The following is a 24,195-nucleotide window of genomic DNA, read 5'->3' as shown; positions in this document are numbered from 1 at the left end:
CAACTTTGCCCCCTTCGGACCTTGTAAAACAAATAACTATCGTTACATAGTTATTAACGATTATATGTATATATTACGATGGACTCGCACTTGGCCGTTTTTGTTATTTACCACTAGCCTTTCGGTGAAGGAAAACATCGTGAAACTTGCATACATCTGCGAAGAAATTCAAAGGTGTATGTGAAGTGTCCAATCCGCATTGGGCTAGCGTGGGGACTATAGCCCAAGCCACTCGCACATAAGAGGAGGTCTGTGCCCAGCAGTGGGATGTATACAGGGCGATCAATCCAAATGGGTCAGTATGGAGAAGTCAGAAACTATGAGAGATTGCGAAATCTGTTCTTAGGAACCATGGCGTCGATTTTAGATTTAATAATAATGACTGAATTATTATTATGATTATTATATTAAATAATAAGAAAGATTAGTAAGAGTTTTGAATGATTCACGGTTAGTTTCACTAGACTTATATTGACCGGGATATAGACCGTGATTACCTTTTGTTTTAAAGGTAATCACGGTCTATATGGACGGCAGTGTATAATGAATGCCTGAGATTCTGTGAGGCGATGGATGCTAGGTGCTCAACTGTTCCAACATAATTTGTCTGTCTGTCTATACTAATCGCACTAAAATCGTACTGAATTGTTGCCATCTTCTTCTTCTTAATAATTTTCTACAATTTCTTGTCGGACTATATCTACAATATGCGCATGTCTTTTGTACTTAGTAATAAGTTTTTATTATTATTTTTTTTTTTTTGATGAAATAACTAGAGTTTATTTATAAAGAAAATCTTAAAAAATAATAATATTTAGTTACATGTAAAAAATCCGCAACGCAGGCTTCGTCAGGTGGCTACAAATGCAAATCAGCAACATGCTTCGTCCCAAAAATACCAATGATGATATCCGCAACAGGCTTCGTCACTTTTTTTTTTGTTTAAATAAAATAACCGTCACGAATCGCACCTAGTTCAAATGTCCCCATTACGCTGGCAGCGTTACCGCGCTGAATGGCCAACGAGATCTGTTGGACCAGGTACGATCCGGACCGAGGGTCGCACCCCCTGTCCCTCAGCCGCCGACCCAAATCCCTCACAAAGTCCCTAGCCTCCACAGCCCAAGGTCCCGCAGTCTCGACTGCAACCGGCACAAAGTCGTACGTTGGTTCCAGGGCAGAGTTAGCAGAGTACTTAATTAAAATTCGTTTACATATAGGAAACTATAGGTCTTTTACTAGAAAAATGTTACTTTATAAACTCATCTGTTTTATAAGACTGTTTGTTTCTTAATAAATAATAATAATAATAATGTTATGTGAAGCCCAGTCTCATTGTCCACCAGCCCAGTCTCATTGTCCACCCAAACTTCAATCCATAGACCGGTATACTGTTCACTTTTTCTGCAATAGTCCCAATGCCTGCTGCGACCGGTTCATGGGTGTCCATTGTTGCGCCTGTGAACGGGTTCCAGCAGGCGTTCTACATGACATTAAAGCTCTCCAAGGGGCCTCTACGTGTTGGATCTATATCCCCACGCAAGCCTATCAAAAGACCGGGATTTATAGGCCCGTGATATCCAAGGAGATACAAATAATAATAATGTTATGTGATATTATTGTTGTTATAATTGTTGCTGTTTTATGTATTATTATTGCTATTAGTTTTAAGTTTCGTGACGCATTGGTCCAACTGTAATGTCATGTAAACATTATTATCAATAAATAAATAAATTAACATAATAAGTTAATTTAAACTAACACGATTTTCACTTATAATTTTAAGGGTCTCCGTCAAGCTTTTAGTTCTCCATACAAACGTAGTTCCGCTCACATTTTAAAACTACTAAGCTGGATATAACGTAAACGAAATTAATAACTAGCTTAAATCTAAAATAGGCCCTTGAGCTGGATTGCTCTGAAACTTTATACTTACAATAGGATAAGGTGAAAAACCTGTAATTAGTTTATGTAGCTTCAGATACCTACCATAGTTAAAAAAATACAGCGAATTTAAGTTTTTTATACAAAACTTGTTTTTGCTCTATTTCGTTTGTTTTATAAACTGGAGCTATATAAACTAATTTCAGACCTAGACATACCTCATGTCATTACTTATATCTGGAAAGTTTCATTACAATCCAACACGTAGTTTTAAAATGAGAGCGGAACTACGTTTGTATGGGAAGGTGCAATTCGGCAACTTTTAGTGTAAGTCTTTGTTTTATCCCTTTTTGTAAAATACTGTGCGTTTTTCTTTAAGAAATAAATATTATCTAATCTAATCTAATCTTAATCGCGTAAAAATCAAGATCAAGTGCGGGTAGTTCGCAAAACCCGCGCAGCAAGAAGATGTTGATACAATTCCTCGCCAGTCTGCCTGTGACCACGAACGTAACGTCACGTTCGAAACGTAAATAAAATAAAATAAACATGTTATTACGCGATTAAGTCCCATGTTAGTTTAAAATTATAATAAGTTAATAGCTTATGTGTAAAACTTACAGTGTGGTAAGAAGCCAGCCGAGTACCCGTACTGTGGGCGGGGAATCGAACTGGCTACTGCCGACGCCACTGCCAGAACCATCAGTGGTTGTACTAGCGCCATGCTCTGAAAATAAAAGGATTCAGTTCAGACCAACTTGAAAAAAACCGAGTCGGACTCGTCCACCGAGGGTTCCGTACATTTTAGTATGTGTTGTTATAGCGGCAACAGATACATCATCTGTAAAAATTTCAACTGTCTAGCTATTCATGGTTCATGAGATACAGTCTGGTGACTGACAGACAGACGGACAGCGGAGTCTTAGTAATAGGGTCCCGTTTTCACTCTTTAGGTACGGCACCCTAAAAAGAACCTAGCTCTCTCTAAAACGCTCACTTTGCTTCCACAAAGTGTTCGTAAATTCTAAGAAAACTATCCAATAACGTAATAATATCACCTAGATTATTGAAAAGATAATAGCGGCTGAAAGTAAAGATCTTTCCCGATTTAAAGTATAACTTCCAACTGTAAGGAAAACTGTGATGGAGACAGTAGATTTGGTTTTAAACGAGCAAAATCCGATTTTTCGTCGAGCTAAGTATAAAAGGTACGTCTGGAAGTCAGAGCGAAGGGAAGGGTTTTAGAAGGTATAGTGATTTTTAGATGCCCCGCGATTTTATAGCACTATTAACGTAGTAAATAGTTTTGGTATACACGTGTAATACCTCCATCAAATAAAAGGTTATTCGTACCTATTTAACAGGTCACAATGTGTATAAACTAAAACCGGCCAAGTGCGAGTCGGACTCGCGCACGAAGGGTTCCGTACTACGCAAAAAACGGCAAAAAAATCACGTTTGTTTAATGAAGCTCACTTAAATATTTGTATTATTCTGTTTTTAGTATTTGTTGTTATAGCGGCAAAAAAAATACATCATCTGTGAAAATTTCAACTGTCTAGCTATCACGGTTCATGAGATACAGCCTGGTGACAGACGGACAGACAGACAGACGTAACATTTAAAACTTTCGCGTTTAGAACACATATTAAATCACATTTGCAATCCCACAACCCAAACTTTAAATACACTTTTCGTCGGGTAGTCACACAAATCTCTGTTTTGACATTTTGCTGGGACGTCAGGTTAGCCGCGACCACGACCAGTGAAACCTGTGTCGAAACGTCGGTAAATAAAAGTAACAAAATAAAGGTAAAAGCCCCGATTGTAAATGTGATTTAATAGACAGACAGACAGCGGAGTTTTAGTAATAGGGTCCCGTTTTTACCCTTTGGGCACGGAATCCTAAAAATTAAACTTACTTACAATAATGTTAGCAGTACGTGCACCCCAGTACTCGTTGAATGTGAACTGGCAGTTATATTATTGTTCCAATTAGTTATATCATCTATGCATACTTATTTAAATAATAGCTAAATTATTTAATGATTTTTAATTAATGCTACAGTTGTAATGATAATCGATTAATGATAAACCTTTTGATGCGCGTAATGATCATGATTAATGTCATTAATTAAATCGAGTGAAATAGTTATTTACGATACAAGTGCGGAAAAGAGGAAATTCGAAACGAGTGGCGATAAATTAAAACACGACCGCAGGGAGTGTTTTAAATCGACACGAGATGCGAATTACCTATTCGCACGTGTATCGTACAACGTTTTACAGTACATATGGCCCTTTAAACTTTAGACATATGCACGAAAAGTGCTATTTGACGCACTAGTGCGAGAAAGTAGCACCATATGTACTGTAAAGAAATGTTTGCAAACTTACTGTTTTACCTACATGTTAAATAAGTATGATGTCACTTTCAGAATTGATCTAATGATAGATCATTTTGTTAAAATCTATCACGTTTAATGGGTAATTTATATTTAAGTACCTATTTTTATATAATTAGGCTTACTTGCCTTTCAAATTATAATTTATTTTATTTGATAAGATAAACAGACATTATCTGTTTATACCCTAATGTTGTGAATTCCACCATTTGGGTAATTTTAATTAAAGTTTTACATTTCACTTTTTTATTTAATTTTTTATGTTAAATCTACTCCGAATCTCGAGGTCTTTCTCTTACTACTTTGGATAAAAAACCGGCCAATGGCGAGTCGGACTCGCGCACGAAGAGTTCTGTACCATTACGAAAACAACGGCAAAAAAATCACGTTTGTTGTATGGGAGCCCCACTTAAATATTTATTTTATTCTGTTTTTAGTATTTGTTAGCGGCAACAGAAATACATTCTGTGAAAATTTCAATTGTCTAGCTATCACGGTTCATGTGATACAGACGGACAGACAGACGGACAGAGGAGTCTTAGTAATAGGGTCTTTAACCCTTAAGGTAAGGAACCCTAATGAAAAGTAGTGACTACTAGTACTGTGACACTACCACTATAAAGTTAAAAAAAAATTAAAAAAAAAATCTCGAAGCTCAATATGGTCTCTACACATTTATTATAATATTTAAAAGCTTTTATTTCTATTTGACACCATCTACACCATTTGACGACCGGTCTGGCCTAGTGGGTAGTGACCTGTGAAGCCGATGGTCCTGGGTTCGAATCCCGGTAAGGGCATTTATTTATTTATTTAAACTTTATTGCACAAATTTACACAAAAAGAGTACAAATGGCGGACTTAATTATTTATTATTTGTGTGATATTTGTGTCATGAGCACAGATATTTGTTCCTGAGTCATGGGTGTTTTCTATGTATTTAAGTATTTATATATTATATATATCGTTGTCTGAGTACCCATAACACAAGCCTCCCTGGGCTTACCGTGGGACTTAGTCAATCTGTGTAAGAATGTCCTATAATATTTATTTATATACGATCCCAAAAAAATTGCCTACTTACATATATGAGTGCCGCGTGCGCCCCAGGACTTAGTCTATGTAACTGTTATCCGATAAAATCCATGTGCCGTCATTACTTGTAGCCATTTTATGGTAATTACCTACTTACTAGCTAATACCATCGTTTCGAATAAATTCTGTCTGTGCGTAATATTTTAACGGCCCCTAGTCTGACTACGGTTCAAATCTATGTACACTACACTACCGCTTATAACTATTTAGGCACTCGTAATTTCTTCCATACAATTGTATACAAAATCGACTTTCAGAATTATACCGCTAAGTCGCAGTCGGGTAACAGTTTTTTGTGCAGTTTACTTTTTTAGGGTTCCGTACCCAAAGGGTAAAAACGGGACCCTATTTCTAAGACTCCGCTGTCCGTCTGTCCGTCTGTCTGTCCGTCTGTCTGCCCGTCTGTCCGTCTGTCACCAGGCTGTATCTCATGAACCGTGATAGCTAGACAGTTGAAATTTTCACAGATGGTGTATTTCTGTTGCCGCTATAACAACAAATACTAAAAACAGAATAAAATGAATATTTAAGGGGGGCTCCCATACAACAAACGTGATTTTTTTGCCGCTTTTTGCGTAATGGTACGGAACCCCTCCTCGGTGCGCGAGTCCGACTCGCACTTGGCCGGTTTTTAAATTAACAGACATATCGAAATGATGTGCAGAATATTCGTGCATTGCCTATTTACCAAATGGCAAGCGTAAAAAAATCCATAAATCGTTTTCCAGTACAAAATCGTTTTATTTTGTTAGAACTAGTACATAAGGGTTTTTTAAATCGTTGCATAAAGTAAACTCGAAATTTTAAAGGATGTCTTTCTTCGGCAACAATTTGAGGCTCAATATATGTACGGTATTTACCTAAATAAAAATTCAATCCAACATGTAAGAGAGTCATTTGCCTGCGATCGAACAGTATGATTTTGAAAAGAATTTTTGTATAAACATCAAACATAATAAATAAATAAATAATAAATATTATAGGACATTCTTACACAGATTGTCTAAGTCCCACGATAAGCCCAAGGAGGCTTGTGTTATGGGTACTCAGACAACGATATATATAATATATAAATACTTAAATACATAGAAAACACCCATGATTCGGGAACAAATATCTGTGCTCATCACACAAATAAATGTCCTTACCGGGATTCGAACCCAGGACCATCGGCTTCGCAGGCAGGGTCACTACCCACTAGGCCAGACCGGTCGTCAAACATCAAACATTTATTCAGCAAATAGGCCACAGGGGCACTTTTACATGTCAATTTTTACAAACAATAAAATTAACCCAATATTACAAAAAAAAACAATTACATAAATATAAATGTCAAATTACACAAAAAAAAGCGAATAAAAAATATACAAACAACAGAAGTACTAACATTGTAGAGATGTAAAAGTCTCTAGGTGTCAGAGATAAAATGTATATAATAATAAAAAAGATCATCAAATTATGCAGAGATGTAAAGGGTCTCCAAGACTTGAATTGTTATATAATTAATAAAAAGACAAGATATTAAATCAGACAAACAGACAAGAACCGAATGAAGTGCCTCACGTTAATGCCACTCAAAAGTAAAATAGACCGGCTTCATTTTACATAGGTAAAATGAAGCCGGTCTCCTATACAATTGTATGGTGAAAATTGCGGGTGCCTAACTACTGTTGAGCGGTATGCATATCCGGGAGGCATTACTATGGCTAAATCCGCTTGATCACCTTATCTAATGCCAGCACAGATGTAAAATGGCAGGAAATAAAGTTGATTTGAGTTTAATCGTACGCCGTGCTCGTCATTATTGTAATAGAGATTTTAAACTCGATGTTCATCCGATGAATTACACGTAGGTATAAAACCTAGTCCCTATCTGATCAGTTATTACTATCATTAGATACATACCATTAGGTTATGGCATGGTTATTAAATAATAATTACCAATTATACTTTTTTATTCTAGAATATCCGTGTAAGTTCAAATCCTAATTATTATAAATATAATTACAAGAAATAATGGCGGTTTGCTCGCACAACGTATCAGCATTGCGATACAGCGAGGAAATGCCGCCAGCATCCTTGGTATTGGTACAATGCCTCAAGGGCCTATTTTAGATTTAAGCTAGTTATTAATTTCGTTTACGTAGTACCACTGTATATATCTTGTATGTAAATAAATATTTTATAATTAATTGAATACCTAAGGTCTGTTTTTTTTTCGTAGACTAAAATGACGTTTCATGTGTAAGACATGACATTTCTTAGTACCACATGAAATGTCATTTTAGTCTACAGAATAAAAAAACAGAATATAGCTAAGCTTATTACAAGTAGGTGTTGGATATTCCGTGGACTACTGAATGAAATACCATATTAAAGAAAGCAAAATATATTGTGCATCCGCACAGGCAAACGAATACAAGAGAAGTGACATCTGTCTAGAAAACTTATTATTCTATATAACCAGAGTTTATACTGGGACATATATACGAACTCCATGTAGATATATTAGGCACTTGCCAACCTCATTGTTCTAATTATATTAGTTCCAACAGTAGGTAGGTACCTAGACACTAGTACATTAGACCTCAGCGAACTCGGCGCCGTCGACTGGACAGAAACGGCTTTTGACAGAGTGGCATGGCGGTCTTTGGTGTCAAAGGCCAAGATCCACTTCGGGTCGTCGCGCCACAACAGTAAGTAAGGTACATTATAAAAAATTGCACTTCAAGGTTGATAACTTGATATAAAACAAAAACTTTAGGTTCTAGATAAAAACGTTTGTATAAACTAACTACTACCTAGGGAATCCATGCACAATTGCACACTCAAGGAGGCAACTAGCAACCTGAAGACTTTGCTAGGCTTCGTGGAGGAGCTGGGGTGGTTAGAGTAGCGCTACCTCGTTTTACGCAAAATAGGCACATTGGATGTCGATTTGCGGAAAATGCCCTGCAAAACTAACTAACTAACTACTTAACTAACTAATTATTTACAGTGTCCGATCAAAGGTTAGTTTCGGTTTCGGCATAGAGAAATAATTAAGTGGCGGTCACCGTAGCCTATGGACGCCTGTAACTCCAGAGGTGTTACATGCGCGTTGCCGACCCTAACACCCCGCACCCTCGCTTGCTCGCTTCTTTGTATATCATTTTTTTGCAACGAGAACTAGCGCGAAAGTGTGTCTGTCTGTCTGTCTGTTACCTCTTCACGCTTAAACCGCTGAGCCGATTTAGATGAAATTTGGTATGGAGATAGTTTGATACCTCGGAGACAGAGGATAGTTTTTAGGGTTCCGTACCCAAAGGGTAAAAACGGGACCCTATTATAAAGACTCCGCTGTCCGTCTGTCCGTCTGTCTGTCACCAGGCTGTATCTCATGAACCGTGATAGCTAGACAGTTGAAATTTTCAGAGATGATGTATTTCTGTTGCCGCTATAACAACAAATACTAAAAAGTACGGAACCGCGAGTCCGACTCGCACTTGGCCGGTTTTTTATCAATCATCACCATTCCACGCAGACGAAGCCGCGGGTAAAATCTAGTAGTAAAATAACATCGTCACCCATCGCTAAGTTTACCTTATTGGCTTGTCAGGGCCTGCCGGCCTAGCCAAGGTGACAATCGCTATTGCTTCGCCATCGAATCGCTTTGTGTCTCTCTATTGGCGTGTTGGCTACGCGGCCAGGCCCCGTAGCCAACACGCCAATCGCTAACGCTCCGTAGCGATCGAAACGCAACAGCCACTGGTCGCAATAATATGGAAGAGTGATAGAGACACAAAGCGTTTCGTTGTCGAAGCGATAGCGATTGTCACCTTGGCTAGGCCGCCAGGCCGCGTAGCCAACACGCCAATCACTAACGCTCCGTAGCTGTCGAAACGGAACTGTCACTGTCGCACTAATATGGAAGAGTGATAGACACACAAAACGTTTCGTTGTCGAAGCGATAGCGATTGGCACCTTGGCTAGGCCGGCTGATTAGTCATCAACAAAGATAGATATAACTCCGTAATAGATGGATACCATAGACCTAGCATTACATAGACCAGCTATACGCGTGCGCCCGTAAGGGATAGACATAGATGACGTCATAAACGTGGGGATACCATATTGGTAAAAATTACCCCAATATTTGATATCACGTTGGGGCGATTACCCTGGAGGCAAAGTTAGCTTGTTTGCCGGTATTAAAAAATTGTTAAATAAAATGTCAATGGGCCGTTCTTTTTAGGCGTATAAACAATGAAATACCTCCTATAATTCGCGCAGGTGGTACAAAACTAAACATGTTTAGTAAATAAAACGTAAAATAAAATGTATTATGGGTTTTAATTTAAAGAAATCACAAATCGCAATCACACCAATTAATGTACACCACATTTAATCTTCACAACATTTGTTTATTTATTTTTTGGAATTAGAAGTACGAAAAAACTTCGAGGTCAAAATTACCCATAAAATTATGATATTTTCATCTGGTATCCCTAACATGATTGTTATGCAGCTAAATTAAGAAGAAGTTTAAAAATGGCTGACCTCAGACTCCTACCTACCTACGTAATTTGGGCGGATAATTTTACAAATAATGTTTTGTTAATTTGCGTAAATAATTGTGATATTTTTATTGAAATCGTTTGATTCTACATTGCTTTGAGTGTAACGTAATTTTACGATGTTATTCTCACATATTGCGTTAAGAGGAAGGTGTAAAATACCGTACTTACGTGTGAAAGGTTATGATCTCATATTTTTGCTCAGAGCGGCTATTACAGCCGATTACAGAACAATTCACCAGTATTTTTTCAAAGTTCAAGCATTCAAAACGCTAACCATCACTATATTTCATAAAAGAAAGCACAATTTCATACAAAACAACGATAATTAAACAAGCAACGAACAAACATGACATGTCACGTACTTATTTGTTTGCCACAACCTCGGTTGTGGCAGCGGTGGAAAAGTGAAACTATGACAAGGACAAACAATAACAGCGCTTTCTCTGCTACTCCTACTGAAAGATACATAAGACTATCCCGTTCGGTCATTTTCCCCCACCCCTCATGACCGATCCAGTTATACTAGATTCATGATGGATACAGTCTAAGGAAAAAACGTGCCTCGAAAATCAAGAGAATTTGATTCTCGTTCAGAGGGCGCTACTAGCTTTGGCCTACAGTCGTATAGATGGCGTTGACGGTTTCGTTTGTTATTTAACAATTTAACGCATATCAGTGAAAGAACATGGGTCAAAATCATAAAAATAATTAATGCAAATAAAAAAAAACATTTATCCATATTTAAATACATTTTATCGTATTTTTATAAATCTTCATTTTTAGTTTTAAAGTGTGTCGACAGATGGCAGTGAATTTACTGGGGTAACAAAATTTACTATGACAGTACCGCTCTAGTATAAGTTACTCTATGGTCATCAAAGTCTGATTTAAGGGTAAGTTTAAGGTCGAGGCAGTAAACATAAACATGACCGTTTGCGGTTGCCTTAACTAGGTGACACGGATTCGCTTGAGGGCTTGATGGAGTTGATCTAATGGCCTTTCTATCGTTGCCCTTATAAAGGATGACTCACGTTAGACCGGGCCGTGTCCGGGCCGGAGCTTCCGGCGCTTCGTTTTCTATGGAAAGCATCACGTGATCACCTGTCATGTCATAGAAAAGTAAGCGCCGGAAGCTCCGGCCCGGACACGGCCCGGTCTAACGTGAGTCATCCTTAAAGGACTTGTATCTTATCCACACAAACACATGTATTTTTTTTATTTAAATTAAAACTCTTTATTTACATACAAGATATATACAGTGGTACTACGTTAACGAAATTAATAACTAGCTTGAATCTAAAATAGGCTTTTGAAGCATTGTACCAACGATGCTGGCGGCATTTCCTCGCTGTATCGCAATGCTGATACGTTGTGCGAGAAAGCCGCCAGCTCTTCGGTCACCATCAGTTACTTCAACCAGACGCTTCGCGATTTCTGCAAACAACTTGTGCGCGCTGGGACCCCATGGCCCTAGAGTTTCAACTCCAACAACGAACAAACTTCTAGTATATCTAAATATTACTAAAATTAAATTAAATCAAATTAAAATTTCAGTTTTTAAACAAATAAAATAGCACAAAAAAATTTAACAATTACAAAATATAGTTTGTCAAAGGACTGTCTCATTTCAAACATAGACAGAGATAATCATACTATCTTTGTCTTACACTAGTACTAGCACTCAAAAGAAAAGGATGAGTATAGTTTTTTTTGTTCTTATTTACTGCCAAATTGGTTTGACCAACTATAAATATTAATAATGGCCAAAATTCCGTCGAATCAACTCAATACATGAAGGTTATTCCAGTGACTCGCTAGTCGCTATGGGGGAAATATTCATTTATTTATATAATATTTATTTATTTATACCTACTCGTACCTGGCACAGAGATGCAATTCTGTTCCAAACGACAAGTACCTTTTGTCTGAGTGCGTCACAATGTATGTATTATTAGTGCACTCATGTGATATGTATCAACCACTTCTTATGCATGCGCATGCGTCTCGGAAACTTACATATATTACCATAAACTATGTGTCATATTCTTTTATACCAAGCTCGGTGGCACACAAGCATACTGCCAGATGGTTACCGGCAGTGGCGTAACTAGGGGGCAGAGAGGGCAAGTGCTCCGGGCGCCATCCAAGGGGGGGCGCCAAAATGGGCAAAAGGCAGCAGCAGGGAAACTTTTGTCAGTCGTCAGGGGGCGCAAATTTAGTGACTGCCCCGGGCGCCATATCTACGCTACGCCCCTGAGTTCAACCCACCACCGGAGCGTTCGTGGTAGGATATTCCCTCTCGATTTTAGTCCGTTGAAATAAAGGAGAACAATGTATATGTCGGCGGCAGATTGTAAAATCGGTCATATCGAGATATTCCTAAGCATATCATGAAACGCCGCCATTTTCGATCTTAAGGGCCCTCCGCACTTGTGCGCGAATTGCGGCGCGAAGCCGCGAACGTGAGTGTGGAGTCTAGTTCGCTAATCAGCAAAATCGACTCCACACTCGCGTTCTCGGCTTTGCGCCGCGTAGTATGGAGCGGGCTTTACTTTACGACTTGGGTCTAATTGTAATTGTTATGACATGAACTTAAGATGTAAATAATTATTAATGACATTTCAAACTGTGTGGTCGGTTTTTAGGGTTCCGTACCCAAAGGGTGAAAAAGTGACCATATTACTAAGACTCCGGTGTCCTTCTATCTGTCCGTCTGTCTGTCACCAGACTGTATCTCATGAACCGTGATTGTTGTCCGTTGTCCGTTTTTTATATTAAAGATTATTGCAGGTTTCTGTTACTTTTTCCTCGTTATAATAAGATAAATGCATCTTAACATAGACTGTATAGTATAATTAGTAGATTAATTCCTTGATTGTTCTCTTTTGCTACTTATATCGAAGACAAGAAAGACAATTGGTTGGTAAAGACTGTAAATGAGTACTGTCAAGTGGGGTAACTGGGGATAAGATATTTATTTAATACTAGCGACACGCCCCGGCTTCGCACGGATTACGGGTTACACAAAACCTTAACAAATTATACACCTAAACCTTCCTCAAGAATTACTCTATTGATAGGTGACAACCGCATGAAAATCCGTTCAGTAGTTTTTGAGTTTATCTCGAACATAACAGACAGACAGACAGACGCGGTGGTGGACTTTGTTTTATAATATGCAGTGATTCTGGGTTTCTTGGTGTGAGAAAGGCGCAAAGGCTTTGGTGGCTCGGCCATCTGGAGCGAATGGGAGGCGATTGGGCGGTGAAAAGAGCGTTTGAGGGAAAACCGACAGCACGCCGCCCGACCGGGCGACCTAGGTATCGATGGGAGGATGTGGTGGACGCTGATCTGCGCGAGCTCCAGGTCTGACGAGAAACGGCACAGGACCGGGATCAGTGGCGAACTGTCGTGTTGGAGGCCAAGACACACTGGGTCGCTGCGCCACAGGAGTAAGTAAGTAAGTAAGTGATACTGGGCGCCATACCAATAAAATTATACTTTTATTATTTATTTATTTATTTATTATTCAAATTAGTTACACAGCATTACAGTATTACTACTAAGGCACTGCGAACTACAAAACAAATAAAAATACAAAGATACAATTATACAATACTATTTAAGTATTTAAGATTTGGGCGACGACATAACAGCGTGGCTCCGTTGCGTCGTCTGACTTGGTGTAGAATTCGGCAAGTTGCCCCGGAACCGCCGAAACACCACACCTTTCGGCCAGAAGTCCGCGCTAGCGATGGTGTCCTGCAGCTGCCGCGGCACGCGCACCACAAATGAACTGAAGTGCACATAGTGACGCGACTGTAGCTGGTGCACCCTCAGCGTGTAGCCAGTCTTCCGGCGGATGTACTCCACCACCTCGTCGGCTCCGGCGGAGTAATGCAGTCGAGACACGTAGAGCGCCTTACTCGGTGTTGCAATCCGTAGACCGGAATTAACCGGCTCCGCAGTGCCACACAGAGTCTTACGGGGCGACCTGCTTGCCTTTCTCTTCCTTTCCACCAGTGTGAATCCCTCCTTATCCACATTGGCGCGGGAGGACTTCTCTAAAAGGGGAGCCCGTGATTTACACGCCTTAGAAGGCGCGTTGACCCGGTTAGCTGCGACAGACTGACCGGCGACGTCAGCATAAGCACGCTGACGTGACTTGGAGGAGACAGGAGGCGGTCGCACGCGCGGGGGGTGCGCGGGCGGTGTAGCGGCGCGTGCGACACTTTTTACAGTGTCAGCAGCACGTAAACTAACCGACTCGACACCAGTGTCAGGTCGATAATCGCTCTTGAAATTTGAAACCGCCGACCGAGTTGGAGCATTCCGCAAACATGTAATTTCGTCACGTAACTCGGCGATAGTGACTAGGCTAGCTTCAAACTTCATAATAACTTCGGCTAATCTTGTATTTAGTGCCACGATTTCCTTAAACAAGAGGCGAACGTCGAAATTATCCGGAGCACACGACGGAAGGATAGGGGCACCCGTCGCCACAAACTCCGGAATCCGATCCTTGTTTTCACTCAGGATTTTCTTTATGTCCTCAAGGGACTTCTCCCCGGCTTCGTCTCCTCTCCGGTGAGGTACATATGTGCCGATGATCCCAAGGGACTGGCACAAAACTCGCTTCGCTGCACAGATGTCTTCCACGGTGAAACTCGACGCACGCGAATTCATCTGGACAGCAGTCACCGCATCCATCGTTCCTTCCTGCACCAGCTTGTTTTTTAGTTGCAGGAAGGCGAGGAACTCATTCACGATGGGTTGAGTCTGTTCGGAGTCATTCATCGCGTAAATTTCCGAGCGGCGGCCGAGCCGCGCTAATTTCGCAATTAATAATTTAATTACATATCAATGCGTCTATGTCGCTGCGCGCATTATAACGAACAAATTATATGTATACACAAGCGGTTTTTGGGGACTTATGATTATTACTTCCCTGTTGCCGCAGGCTATTGTACCTTCTAAATTGGTTCTTGTTATATTTGACATCGGTTGATATTATGTACATTACACGTGTATAAACAAGGGACTGTCATTATATTGAACTCTGTGAAATAAATAAGGATTCCATATCTATGTTTTTAAGTTGTAATACTAATCTTAAACAAAGTCTTATTATTCTTAGAGATGTCTTATTTTTTGGTTTTTCCTCTTCAAAACAACTAGTGCTGTCAAATATTCCATTTTTAATTATGCTTTTAAGCGAATTAATAAAAAAAACATGTGGTAAACTATTACCACATCATTAGTTCATTAAGGCCGTTCCATCGGTTTGCTGCTGTCACTGTCACATTAGCAAGAAAGAACGGGAAAGACAATGCGCGCAATGTGTCATTTTCATCGAATTTTGTCGATTTTTATTTATTTTAAAAACGTTGCCTTACTTACTTAATATCCAAATTCGAAAGCTGTCAAATTACTATTTAAGTTTAAAAAAAAATTAAAAAAAATAATTAAAATATCTTTATTTATCAATTTATACAATTTCACAGGCACATTGCAGTGAACCCCGCACTAGGCATGGCCTGTACCGCGGGGTTCAAGGTCATTACGAGTTATACTAAACCAATAGTATTACATATATTAAACATAAGGATAAAAGAAAAAGAGGAGTGTGAAGTGTGAACTTGTATGTGTGTAAGCTTGTTGTGAGGAGGGAGTGAGATGTGTGTGTTTGTGTAAAATCTAAAAGTTAAGATAGTGTTTTCGTCTTTTTTTTGTTTATAGTGTCACATAATAAATAACCGAGTAAAGTTTGATTAAAAGTCCGACTTAGAGGTTACTTTGGGAATTAATTGTATCTAGCGAAGTGTCATAATTCGTGTATCGGAAGCTGTGTTATTAAAGATAATATAACCAAGAACTACATATCTTTTTCACGTCTACGAATATCAACGTCTCTTAGAAAAATATGATCATATAAGGAGATTTTTCGCCTTTTGGCTCAGGGAACCGCCTTAAAACTAATTTAAAACTGTGCCTTCCTCATATCTAAAGACGTAACGAACAAAAAATAAAAGACTATACTTTTGTTGTATTTGTGTACGTTGCTCAATTTTCTGTACAAAAAAGTCTGCGGCTGTACGTAACGTACAAATAACCATGACAGATAAACATCAGTCCATCCATACAAAGGTATGCATAATTGTGCAAGGTTTTCTGCAGAGGGATAAGCTCTTAAATGCGACTCTGGTTATTAAATGCTTTAAGATGCAACCTAGCGCCAACCAGTCCGTATTTTTTACTTATCTCTGATCTCTACTCAGAAGTGAACGATATAAAAACTCGATAAAAACTACAGATGATATACGTACAAATTGCAGATTTTTTAACCCGGAAAAGTATTATTTAACAAAGGAATGGCACCATTATATTGTATTGCAAAATAAGCCTATAAGTGTCCTGTAATTACCGTAGATTTGTTTTAAACAATGAGCTGAATGGTTTTTGGGTGTTTAGGCTTCCGCTGGTACAAGGGAAAATATTAAGTAGGTACCGTAAAATGGGGTGAGTTGGAGCAAAACTGACATTCAAACCTCGATAACATTTTATTTTCAGTTTTTTTTTCTTAAAGGAACTGTTTATAAAAATAATTAATGCAAAAAAGTAAAACTAAATTACAACAACAATATTACCCCCCACTCTGATTATCCCCCGGACCAAATGTGCCAAAAATACTGGCGGCATTACCTCGCTGAATGGCCAGGGATATCTTTTGGACGAGGAAAGAACCAGAGCGAGGGTCACCGCCCCTTTCCCTTAAGCATTTTATTTTTACATATGCAAACTGAATGGTGTATATAATAAGTGTTCCGGACGTTTGTATTTTAGTTTTTATTTTATTTTGGGTAGTTCCATTTCATAACTTTGACGATAAACAGGAAAAACCACCTCACCCCGTAAACCCTCGTAATTGGGGTGAGATGTGTTTTCATACAAAGGTGATTTTGGAAGATTGTTGGATCGATTTTTTTAAATTATAGGTATTACTATAGCTCCATTTTAAATTGGAATACATTATTTTTGTAGCAGTAGCCCTAAAAATCCATCTCACCCCCGTTTCAAACCTTCTCTCCCCATTCATAACCCAACTCTCCCCGCGAAACCTACTCACCCCATTTTACGGTATTCAAATTTTGATTGTTTCTGGTTTTGAGAGCAGTTAAATTAATGAAGTGGTTCTTACAAGTTATTTAGCTCTACCACAGAATAAGTAATAGTACTACCGTACAGAAAGGACACTTCCTACGAACCCGAAGTTTGACAACGATTCAGGGACGAATCATGCTGTCACTAATGCATGGCACTATTTCTTTCGGCTATTTAGGGTTGTCAAAATTCAAGTCATTATCTTATCTGTGGTCGTGCACGCAAAGGGACGTCAAGTTGTGCTAACCCTTATAATTGCTTGGAGCAATGCTGAGCCGATCGGAGCCGAGTTTGCCCGAAAGGAGGAGTGTCTCCCCACTGGCTCTACGAGCGAGACGCACTGCAACTGCTACGACATTTTTAGGATTCTGTACCCAAAGGGTAAAAACGGGACCCTATTACTATGACTCCGCTGTCCGTCTGTCCGTCTGTCTGTCTGTCTGTCTGTCTGTCTGTCTGTCTGTCCGTCTGTCTGTCCGTCTGTCTGTCTATCACCAGGCTGTATCTCATGAACCGTGATAGCTAGACAGTTGAAATTTTCACGGATGATGTATTTCTGTTGCCGCTATAACAACAAATACTAAGTACGGAACCCTCGGTGCGCGAGTCCGACTCGCACTTGGCTGGTTTTTTTCGTTTAAGTTTTGAAGGGGCTGGTCTCATCCTCCCCCATTCTGGAGGGTATGATTATCCGCCTTGCGGCTGGGGGCCTACCGCGAGCAGAAGTTCGCAATTTATTATTAAGGCGTAAATAGAGTGACATATTAGGGGCAACATTGCTCGCAGAACCGATGGCCGATGGGGCAGAAAGGTTCTCGAGTGGCGACCACGTACCGGAAGACGCAGCATGGGAAGGCCCCAGACTAGATGACTATCTGGTTAAAGTCGTGGGAAACCGTTGGTTGAGGGCAGCGAATGACCGTTCGTTGTGGAGATCCTTGGGGAGGCCTTTGGCCAGTAATGGACGTCTTACGGCCGTCCATAGATTGTTTCAGCTTCGATTGACGTAGTATCAACCATTTGTGATCTTGGCTAAGCCCCCAGCAGTTAATCAGTGTCAAGGCGTGTTATTAACCTATGTTACGTACTACAGAACCAGTTACCTACTTACTGCGCGTCCTTAAACTTGACGTACGCGCGCCGCTGCGCCGGAGTTACCAAATTGGCGCACCGTATACAAACCGTCTGCGCACATATCGCATTTAGTACCGTGAAATGTACTTTATTTTCTTTTCAAGAAAATGTGACATGTTGTGACAAGGCGGAGGGGGAGTCACAAACTTTGTGACGTCACTTTAACTTATTTAAATTATTTTATTATCACTCTACATACATACATACATAATCACGCCTATTTCCCGGAGGGGTAGGCAGAGACCCCGGATTTCCACTTGCTACGATCCTGACATACCTCTTTCGCTTCCTTCACTTTTATAACAACATTCCTCATTATCGCTGTACAGTAAAATAACAAGTTTTTGGAACGATAATCGTTTTTAATCGTTTAATTTTCTTTCCTAATCTGTTTTGGGTTATAAAATTACTAATATTTTTTTTGTCAAAAATATCTTGATAAAATATTAATAATTCTTACTTAATTTGATTAGCCGATTTCATTGGAAAAATGTGACGTCACACCAAGGGTCGGCCAAATGTGACCAAGTGTGACAAGAAGGGAAGGGGTCAAAAAACTTCGAAATTCGTGTGACGTAATTAATGGATGAACCCTAATAATATTAAAATTTAAATGAAATTATGAATTTTGGAGCAATGTAGGCCCATTTTACGGTTATACAAAGACAGGCTTTGAATGTTTTGTTAGCTTGCTCGAGTTAGCATAGCATTAGCATGAGGAGTAAAACATTAAACAACAACTTTGATCCCTTATTAAACAACTCTTCATATTCATATCATCATAACACTTAGCAAAGTTACTTAATTAAACACACATTAAACTCGTTTTACAGATCTACCGTTTTACGATTTGAAGGCCTACCGCGAACACCAAAACACGCAAATTGGGTATTTGACTACTAGTCAAATCAGTTTCTTTTTTCGAACTGTCAAAACGATTTTGCTACTATGGAATTTATATGAAACACTAGCATATTTTTATAGTAAATATTTTAGTTAATGTAATGTACTAATTTCATATAGCCATAAGTTTACTGCATGTTCACTATTGTTCACAGGTACAAGACACTTATATAAGTTGTGGTTACCTATAATTAGATAAGCATCAGTCATGATTGTTATATAGATTTAAGAGCATGTAAGATGTATTATCTGTTGGTAATCCTAAATAAAGAAAAAAAAATGTGACGTCACAATCAAATTACCTACTCTTTATAGTTTAGTACCCAGGTAGCAAAATGACGTCATTTGACGTCATTTTGCTACCTGGGTACGGGTTTTTAAATAGAAATTACGCCTTAATGAAAGGGTTATTTGACTGTATTTAAAATAAATTATTTTACACCATGCATGAAATAAAGCATCAGAAGATTTATAGAGAAACGTAGACAGCAGTTACTCGTATTTTCACACAATTTCTATTTTAAAACCCGTATAAAACTATAAAGAGTAGGTGGTTTGATTGTGACGTCACATGCTCGTGTTTCATATAAATTCCATAGTAGCAAAATCGTTTTGACAGTTCGAAAAAAGAAAATTTTACTAGTTAGTCAAATACCTTATTGGAGTAAAAGAGACAAGCGCGAGTCGAACTCGCGCACGAAGGGTTCCGTACCATTACGCAAAAAAGGCAAAAAAAATCACGTTGTATGGAAGCCCCACAATTTATTTTATTTTGTTGTTATAGCGGCAACAGAAATACATCATCTGAGAATATTTCAACTGTCTAGCTCTCACGGTTCATGAGATACAGCCTGGTGACAGACGGACAGACAGACGGACGGACAGCGGAGTCTTAGTAATAGGGTCCCATTTTTACCCTTTGGGTACGGAACCCTAAAAATGCCCGCAATTTGCGAATTTCGATGTTCGCGGTAGGCTCTCAGTAAATATTGACGCGATAAACACGGATGCTATTATCATCAATGAAGATGTTTGATCGAGCTGTGTGTTTAAGATCTTAAGTAGATTAAAGCACTACCATCATCCATTAATTACGTCACACGAAAATCTAGACTTTTTGACCCCTCCCTCCCTCCTTGTCAGACTTGGGGCCTGTTTCTCGAACGATATTAGACTGATTTAACCTCTAGCCACCCAGAGACCTATAAAAAGGTCTCCTGTTTCGTTCTAAATTAATTCTTTGTTTTGACAAATCAAAATTGCATTTGTCTTAGCAAGTTATGACGTCTGGGCGGCTAGAGGATATAATATCTAATATCGAAGCGTCTGGTTGACGTAACTGGTGACCGAAGAGCTGGCGGCTTCCTCGCACAACGTATCAGCATTGCGATACAGCGAGGAAATGCCGCCAACATCCTTGGTACAATGCCTCAAGGGCCTATTTTAGATTTAAACTAGTTATTCATTTCGTCTACGTAGTTACCACTGTATATATCTTGTATGTAAATAAATCTGTTTTATAAAAAAAAAATTAAAAAAAAAAACAATGCAAATAGATATTATTAGTCTACGAAATGTCAAAGCGTTAGGGTTACCATGACAACACACTAATACCGTTCGAGAAATGGGCCCTTGGTCACACTTGGTAAACCCTGTTTTTTCAACGAAACCGGCAAATCGAATTAAGTATTATTAATATTTTATCAAAAAAAATTATACAAAATAAATATTAGTAATTTTATAACCCATATCTGATTAGGAAAGAAAATTAAACAAATAAAAACGATTATCGTTCCAAAACCTTGTTATTTAACTGTAAAGCGAATTAAATAATTTAAATAAGTTAAAGTGACGTCACAAAGTTTGTGACTCCCCCTCCCCCTTCTCATAACATGTCACATTTTCTTGACCCCCTCCCTCCCCCTAAACGTGTGATGTAATTAATGGATGCCATTGTCTAATGCCATTGTCATAGTCTATAAAACAATACAGTCGTTCAAAAGCCGTCTAGACAGGGCAAACGTGCGGTGTGCGAGGGGCGAGGATTGTACCGCGCGCACCCGAGCTACATACATCGCCATTGTTAGTAGCTCGGTACTACTTACAGGGCTAGCGTGTCTTAAGCCCGGTTCACATTTGTCTGACGTGTCGTGTTGTGTTGTGTCGTGACGCATATCGGTTTCATACATTTAACATGGTTGCGTTCACATTTGTCTGACGCACGCTGCCCTAATTTTGTATGGTTAATATTTTCATTTTTCTAAGCAAAATTTATCTTAAGATACTTCTTAGGTCCTATGTAGCAGTACTGATAATTCCGCTACTTGACGCTACATGTCGCCTACGAAAATAAAAGTCGTTTTGGTAACAAAACTGACGTATGGAGTGAACACTCTATGTTTTTGACGACCGGTCTGGCCTAGTGGGTAGTGACCCTGCCTGTGAAGCCGATGGTCCTGGGTTCGAATCCCGGTAAGGGCATTTATTTGTGTGATGAGCACAGATATTTGCTCCTTAGTCATGGGTGTTTTCTATGTATTTAAGTATTTATATATTATATATATCGTTGTCTGAGTACCCATAACACAAGCCTCCTTGGGCTTACCGTGGGACTTAGTCAATCTGTGTAAGAATGTCCTATAATATTTATTTATTATTTATTTTTTATTATTTATTTCTCTATGGTCATGGTGAATGTAATCAACATTGGAGTTAAAAATAAACATGAAATTATGACGTATAAATAACACCGCGTGTGCTATCAAAATCGTGGCAGACTTATCTTGGTCTAACTCTATTAAATTAAAAAAATATAAGAATTTTATTTTTAAGAACTTGAAATTATGCAATCTGATTTTATGCAAAATTAAATTACTTTATTTGTTAAAACAATATCTTTTTATTGCACTTCATTACTTACCTGTAAATGTCGTATTTTAATTTTTAATTTGTGGTATTTTCTATAAAAAGGGACCTTATTGTCGATGGCGCTTACGCCATTATTAACAATACTTCTATATAAATACAATGCCGCGCGGCGCTGTGCGGCGTAAGCGCCATCGACAATAAGGTCCCTTTTCATAGAAAATGGCCCATTTATGTCATAATTTCTAATTTATATAAACAAGAAAACTTACCTACAACTTATGTCACCGTCTTTTGCAGGGATGCAGCGTATCTAAAACTCACTACAGTACAGTACAGTACAGTACAGTACAGCACAGTACAGTACAGTACAGTACAGTACAGACTTTACTATCCATATAATCGTACACATACGACGATTAAAAATGCAATATGCAGAATTAGAAAAAGAAAACAGACCACAGTTTTAAAAAAAAACCGGAAAGTGAGAATCTGACTCGCCCACCGAGTGTTCCGTACTTTTACGGGTTCCGTACCCAAAGGGTAAAAACGGGACCCTATTACTAAGACTCCGCTGTCCGTCTGTCTGTCACCAGGCTGTATCTCATGAACCGTGACAGCTTGACAGTTGAAATTTTCACAGATGATGTATTTCTGTTGCCGCTATAACAACAAATACTAAAAAGTACGGAGCCCTCGGTGCGCGAACCGACTCGCACTTGGCCGGTTTCTTAGTATTTGTTGTTATAGTAAATGTTTTATGAGTTATAAATAAGTACGGCTCACCCGGTATTTAGTCCTAGCTCTAAGTATATTGATGTGCATGGTAGGTTTTAATTAATTGTACTTTTTAACATTAGTATTTAAGTTTTTCTTTCGTTACTAACACCTCTATGGGCCACGCCTGAAAATAAATAATTATTTATTATTTATAGCGGCAACAGAAATACATCTGTGAAAATTTCAACTGTCTAGCTATCACGGTTCATGAGATACATCCTGGTGACAGACAGACGGACAGCGGAGTCTTAGTAATAGGGTCCCGTTATTACCCTTTGGGTACAGAACCCTAAAAACAAGCACTTTATTGTAAAAACAAAAAAAATGTAAACAACTGAACTAATTCATGATTTATATCTGTACCATAAAGAGTATCATTAATTCATTAATTACACGGCCGCGAAAGTTTCAAATCAAACTGCAAATCGACTCCGGCGCAACATGCAACGCGTGCGCGTGCCGGCTAGCTACTGTCAAGTTTAAGGGCATCCGTAGTGTAGCGAGGATAATAACTTTAATGAGAATAAGGTTCGCAGATCAACTAAGGGCCATCACAGACAAAAGGGTTATTCGTTGATGAACACACGAATATCGCTATTTTTAGGGTTCCGTACCTCAAAAGGAAAAAATGAACCCTTATAGGATCACTTTGTTGTCCGTCCGTCCGTCCGTCTGTCAAGACCCTTTATTTCGGGAACGCGTAGAGATATCGAGTTGAAATGAAGTCCCCGGCAAGCTCGGCCGAATTGCACCTTTTCATACAAACGTAGTTCCGCTCTCATTTTAAAACTACGTGTTGGATTGTAATGAAACTGCACATACAATAATATGAGGTTTATCTAGGTGTGTAATTAGTTTGTATAGTTCCAGTTTATAAAGCAAACGAAATAGAGCAAAAACAAGTTTTGTATAAAAAACTTAAATTCGCTGTATTTTTAGGGTTCCCTACGGGACCCTATTACTAAGACTCCGCTGTCCGTCTGTCTGTCACCAGGCTGTATCTCATGAACCGTGATAGCTAGACAGTTGAAATTTTCACAGATGATGTATTTCTGTTGCAACTATAACAACAAATGCTAAAAAGTACGGAACCCTCGGTGCGCGAGTACGACTCGCACTTGGCCGGTTTTTTTAACTATGGTATCTGAAGCTACATACCGTATCCTATTGTAAGTACAAAATTTCAGAGCAATCTAGCTAGTCGTTTTAAAATGAGAGCGGAACTACGTTTGTATGGAAAACCGAGCTTGCCGGGGACCCTTAAAACCATATTAATCAGGTATTACAGTCCCTTAAAGCTGTGAAAAAACCAAACTTCTAAAAGGGTAAGTTTTGAGTCCATGATTACGCCGTGGCTGGCATGGATCTAGTTCACACGGGTTAAAGGGTAACTCACGTTAGACCGGGCC

At 38.9% G+C, this 24,195-nt stretch overlaps 1 protein-coding gene across 1 annotated transcript in view; it reads right to left on the bottom strand.

Moving 5' to 3' along the window:
* Positions 1-22,403, bottom strand: part of LOC134750977 (phospholipase A1-like) — a 33,089-nt gene extending 10,686 nt beyond the window's left edge. Inside the window, exons 1-2 of the mRNA XM_063686278.1 lie at positions 22,279-22,403; positions 2,506-2,611 (exon numbers count right to left, since the gene is read on the bottom strand). Coding sequence (XP_063542348.1) covers positions 2,506-2,608 — 103 coding nt within the window. The 5' untranslated portion in view covers positions 2,609-2,611; positions 22,279-22,403. The remainder of the gene's footprint in view (positions 1-2,505; positions 2,612-22,278) is intronic.
* Positions 22,404-24,195: the final 1,792 nt, after the last annotated feature.

The sequence above is a fragment of the Cydia strobilella genome, chromosome 21 (assembly GCF_947568885.1).
Source record: "Cydia strobilella chromosome 21, ilCydStro3.1, whole genome shotgun sequence".
NCBI classification, from domain to species: Eukaryota; Metazoa; Arthropoda; class Insecta; order Lepidoptera; family Tortricidae; genus Cydia; species Cydia strobilella.
The sequence above is the reverse complement of the archived record's forward strand: the minus strand, read 5'-3'. Positions and strand labels throughout refer to the sequence as shown.